The sequence below is a fragment of the Nerophis lumbriciformis genome, linkage group LG19, assembly GCF_033978685.3.
Source record: "Nerophis lumbriciformis linkage group LG19, RoL_Nlum_v2.1, whole genome shotgun sequence".
NCBI lineage: Eukaryota > Metazoa > Chordata > Actinopteri > Syngnathiformes > Syngnathidae > Nerophis > Nerophis lumbriciformis.
The window spans coordinates 43,311,209-43,316,624 of record NC_084566.2 but is presented as its reverse complement, the minus strand read 5'-3'; the positions used below and the strand labels follow the sequence as shown (position 1 = coordinate 43,316,624).

The 5,416-nt window shown below is 40.5% G+C and overlaps 1 protein-coding gene across 1 annotated transcript in view; it reads right to left on the bottom strand.

Moving 5' to 3' along the window:
• Positions 1 to 333, bottom strand: part of LOC133618401 (phosphatidylinositol 4-phosphate 5-kinase type-1 gamma-like) — a 67,947-nt gene extending 67,614 nt beyond the window's left edge. The window contains exon 1 of the mRNA XM_061978730.1: positions 67 to 333. Coding sequence (XP_061834714.1) covers positions 67 to 112 — 46 coding nt within the window. The 5' untranslated portion in view covers positions 113 to 333. The remainder of the gene's footprint in view (positions 1 to 66) is intronic.
• Positions 334 to 5,416: the final 5,083 nt, after the last annotated feature.

The following is a 5,416-nucleotide window of genomic DNA, read 5'->3' as shown; positions in this document are numbered from 1 at the left end:
CGTGACGGTCACATGAATACTTAAAAAAGAACAACAAAAATACACATAAGAGTCGAGCGTACACACCTGTGCGCAGGTGCATGCGCAGACCGAGGCAAGGGTCCTCCTCCATCCCGCCTCCTCCTCAGACGTCGACCTCCATGGTGCCGATATTAAATCAATTCCATGTGCGGAATAAATATGAAGACTGGCTTTATGGGCGGCGAGAGAATCTGGCGCCGTGCGTCGTTTCACTGGCGACGGTAGCACGCCGAGCGACGTCTCAGTCGTGACGTCATCGCGGTGGTGACGTCAGAGACAAGACAACCGGTGTGCTTTTTTTTTTGCACCGCGCAGGAAAAAAAAAAAATATGCATATTTAATTTGAGAATGTATTTTAAGTCAAAGTGATGTTTTTTTTTAAGTATATTTATGTAGCGCTTTTACATGCAACCCCAAAATGGGACAAGCGGTAGAAAATGGATACGGTATATCGGTACTAGTATAGTACCGCGATACTAATGAATCATATTCGGTACTATACCGTCTCTAAAAAGGACCGGTCGCCCACCCTCTACCGTCGTCGTCAAATGGTGACATTGCTGCTTTTACGAGCAGAGGAGCATGTTGGGCAGCGCACACACACAGAGTACTTACAAGCAGACACAGTGTGGAGACAGGAAAGGGAGAACGGACGCATTTTGGTGTAAAAAGTAAAGAAGACATGGCGGCTAACATCCATCCACAGTGTTTTAGCTACTCCTATATCACTAATCCCGGTATCCATGGCAAAGTAGGTTTCTTACAAGTAGCATTAGCACTGGAGGACGAGGAATAGCTAAACAATCACTACACACCGTAGGAGGATACAATAGCTCACTGGCGTCAAACAATGTAAACAAAAATCTACAACTGACATCCACTGTAATGATACCAAGTGCAGGAGTGTATCTAGTCGATACTACTGTGATTACATTGATATTTTTTTATTCATCACAAAATCCTATAAATTCATATTATGTTTATAAAGTCAGTAAATACGTCCCTGGACTTTGAATATGACCAATGTATGATCCTGTAACTACTTGGTATCATCAGATCGATACCTAAATGTGTGGTATCATCCCAAAACTAATGTAAAGTATCAAAGAAGAGAAGAATAAGTGATTATTACATTTTAACAGAAGTGTAGATAGAACATGTTAAAACAGAAAACAGGGCGACACCTACCCTTTACATCAGTATTTTTTAACCATATTATTATTGGTTTATTAGGTATTATATTTTATTGTATGATCCTGCAACTACTTGGTATCACATCCATACTTAAATGTGTGGTATCATCCAGAACTAATGTCAAGTATCAAAGAAGAGAAGAATAAGTGATTATTACATTTGAACAGAAGTGTAGATAGAACATGTTAAAACAGAAAATAAGCAGATATTAACAATAAATGATCAAGTAGATTAATAATCCATTTTTTACAGTTTGTCCTTCATAATGTGTACAAAATAATAGGTGTATAAATGACAAAATATGTTACTGCAGACTAATTAGGAGTCTTTGTTTGTTTACTTACTACTAAAAGACAAGTTGTCTAGGTGTGGTGAAATGTGTCCTCTGCATTTGACCAATGAGGGTAGCAGTGAGCAGCAGAGGTGGCTGCGCCCGGGATATATTTTTTGGTGATGTAACCCCCAATTCCAACCTTTGATGCTGAAAGCCAAGCAGGGAGGTAATGGCTCCCATTTTTAGAGTTTTTTAGAGTTGTCCTGTGTGTAATGTTTTACTTCCTGTCTTGCTGGCTTTTTCTCTTTTTTTTGGTATTTTCCTGTAGCAGTTTCATGTCTTCCTTTGAGCGATATTCCCCGCATCTACTTTGTTTTAGCAATCAAGACTATTTCACTTGTTTTTAATCCTTCTTTGTGGGGACATTGTTGATTGTCACGTCATGTTCGGGATGTACATTGTCTTTGCTCCACAGTAAGTCTTTGCTGTCGTCCAGCATTCTGTTTTTGTTGACTTTGTAGCCAGTTCAGTTTTAGTTTGGTTCTGCATAGCCTTCCCTAAGCTTCAATGCCTTTTCTTAGGGCATACTTGCCAACCTTGAGACCTCCGATTTCGGGAGGTGGGGGCTGGGGGTGTGGTCAGGGGTGGGGCGGGGCGTGGTTAAGAGGGGAGGAGTATATTGACAGCTAGAATTCACCAAGTCAAGTATTTCATACATATATATATATATATATATATATATATATAAATATATATATATATATAAATATATAAATATATATATGTATGTATATATATACACATAAATATATATAACAGCTACCAACCATTCACGAAACCCAACACAACACTCCAATACGTGCACCATGACAGCAACCACCCACCCACCACCACGAAAAGAATACCTACCGGCATTAATAAAAGGCTATCGATGCTGTCATCTAGCAAAGCTGAATTTGACCAAGCAACCCCCCCGTACCAAAAAGCCCTTGATGAAAGCGGATACAATTTCACCCTCACCTATGAACCCACGCCAGGAAACCAACCGAAAAAGAACAGAAAACGGAACGACATCATCTGGTACAACCCCCCATACAGCAAAAACGTCTCAACTAACATTGGACACAAATTCCTCAATCTGATTGACAAACACTTTCCCAAAGACAACACCCTAAGAAAAGTATTCAACAAGAACAACATTAAATTGAGCTACAGCTGTATGAACAATATACGACAAATTATCTCAAACCACAACAAAACAATTGCAAATGAGCCGTCGGCCCCCGGACAGAGCGACTCCAAAACCAACAAAGGTTGCAACTGTCGAAAGAAACCTGATTGCCCTCTCAACGGGGGGTGCTTACAAACATCAGTTGTCTACCAATCTAAGGTAACACGCAAGGACATTAACACATCCGACACATATGTAGGATTAACTGAGGGAGAGTTCAAAACCAGATGGAACAATCACAAGGCTTCTTTCAGGAACCAAAACCTGCGGAATACCACAGAACTCAGCAAACACATTTGGGACCTCAAAGACAATAATGTTGAATATTCAATAACATGGCAAATTCTTGCATCCAGCACACCTTACAATAGTGGTAATAAAAGATGCAACCTATGCTTGAAAGAGAAACTGTTTATTATTTACCGTCCAGACCTGTCATCCCTCAACAAGCGCAGCGAAATTGTATCAGCATGCCGCCACAGACGGAAACACCTCCTAGGTAACACATGAGCCAATCACCACGCCCCTACGCCAGCCTGTACCCACCCACTCTGTGCCCTATATAATCCATGGTATGTGAATGCTCCCATTAAAATCTCCTGATGATTGAGGGAACCCCCCCTCATGAAACAGGCCTGTAGAGATGAAATAGTCTTGTGATTTTTTTTCCCACACATACATAAATATATATATATATATATATATATATATATATATATATATATATATATATATATATATATATACATCCTGAAAATATGCAAACAAAACTGTGTTTAGATAATTGATACTTCAAACTTGCATAAATAAATCTTAAGGAATATAACATAACTTGGCTTCTGAGAGCTTCAAAATGTAATGAATAAAATGCTAAAGTTGTTGATAAACAAGCAATTATTTTAATAATTAAATATGGTCATTTTAAATGAATTATGATCGTTTAAAATTAATTATTTCAAATATGTTTATTTTAATGTATCATTCTATGGCTGGATGTAGTAAGGAGTCAGAAAAAATACAAATAAAAACACAATTAATTTTGATGTTTTTAGCAAAATATAGTAAAAATGTATTTCGTTTTTTTAATTAGTAAATATATTTATTTTTAGGTAAGATAAACATAATAATACAATTTATCTCTAGTATGGATGATTTAGTTCTTGTTACCCTGTTGTCCTCCCGTCTGAAAAAAGGCTGTCCTCACTCAGGTCCGCATGGAGCTGGAGGGGGCGTGGCCTCCAGCTCCGGCTGAAAATCGGGAGATTTTCGGGAGGAATATTTGTCCCGGGAGGTTTTCGGGAGAGGCGCTGAATTTCGGGAGTCTCCCGGAAAATTCGGGAGGGTTGGCAAGTATGTCTTAGGGGCACTCACCTTTTGTTTATTTTTGGTTTAAGCATTAGACACCTTTTTACCTGCACCCTGCCTCCCGCTGTTTCCGTCTACATAGCAATTACCGTATTTTCCGCACTATTAGCCGCACCTAAAAACCACAAATTTACTCAAAAGCTGACAGTGCGCCTTATAACCCGGTGCGCTTTATATATGGATTAATATTAAGATTCATTTTCATAAAGTTCCGGTCTCGCAACTACGGTAAACAGCCGCCATCTTTTTTCCCCGTAGAAGAGGAAGTGCTTCTTCTTCTACGCAAGCAACCGCCAAGGTAAGCACCCGCCCCCATAGAAGAGGAAGCGCTTCTTCTTCTACTGTAAGCAACCACCCGCCCCCGTAGAAGAAGAAGAAGCGCGTGGATATTACGTTTCATTTCCTTTGTGTGTTTACATCTGTAAAGACCACAAAATGGCTCCTACTAAGCGACAGGGATCCGGTTCATGAAAAGACGCAATCTCTCCATCCGCACACGGACTACTATTTCACAGCAACTGCCTAAAGACTTTCAAGAAAAGCTGGCTACTTTCCGTGCATATTGTAAAAACAAGATAGCTGAAAAAAAGATCCGGCCAGAGAACATTATCAACATGGACGAGGTTCCACTGACTTTTGATACTCCTGTGAACCGCACTGTGGATACAACGGGAGCACGTACGATGAATATTCGCACCACAGGGAATGAGAAGTCATCCTTCACTGTGGTTCTAGCTTGCCATGCTAATGGCCAGAAACTTCCACCCATGGTGATATTCAAAAGGAAGACCTTGCCAAAAGAGACCTTTCCAGCCGGCGTCATCATAAAAGCTAACTCGAAGGGATGGATGGATGAAGAAAAGATGAGCGAGTGGTTAAGGTAAGTTTACCCGAAGAGGCCGGGTGGCTTTTTTCACGCAGCTCTGTCCATGTTGATATACGACTCCATGCGCGCCCACATCACGCTGGTTTTTAATATATTATTAAAGTTCGACTGACCTATCTGACTGTTTTTTTGACATTCCTTTAGCGCAGTTAGATGCGGCTTATAACACGGGGCGGCTTATAGGTGGACAAAGTTTTGAAATATGCCATTCATTGAAGGCGCGGCTTATAACCCAGGGCGCCTTATGGTGCGGAAAATACGGTAGCTACCTGCTGCCACCTACTGATATGGAAGAGTATTTACACGGTTACTCTGCCCAGCTCTAGACTGACTCATGACTAGGCCGGGGTTTGAACAGGGCGTACACTCTGACCACTAAGCCACTGACTAGGAACAATATTACAGTCATCCAAATGATGTTGATTAACTCTAACAAACGAAAGCA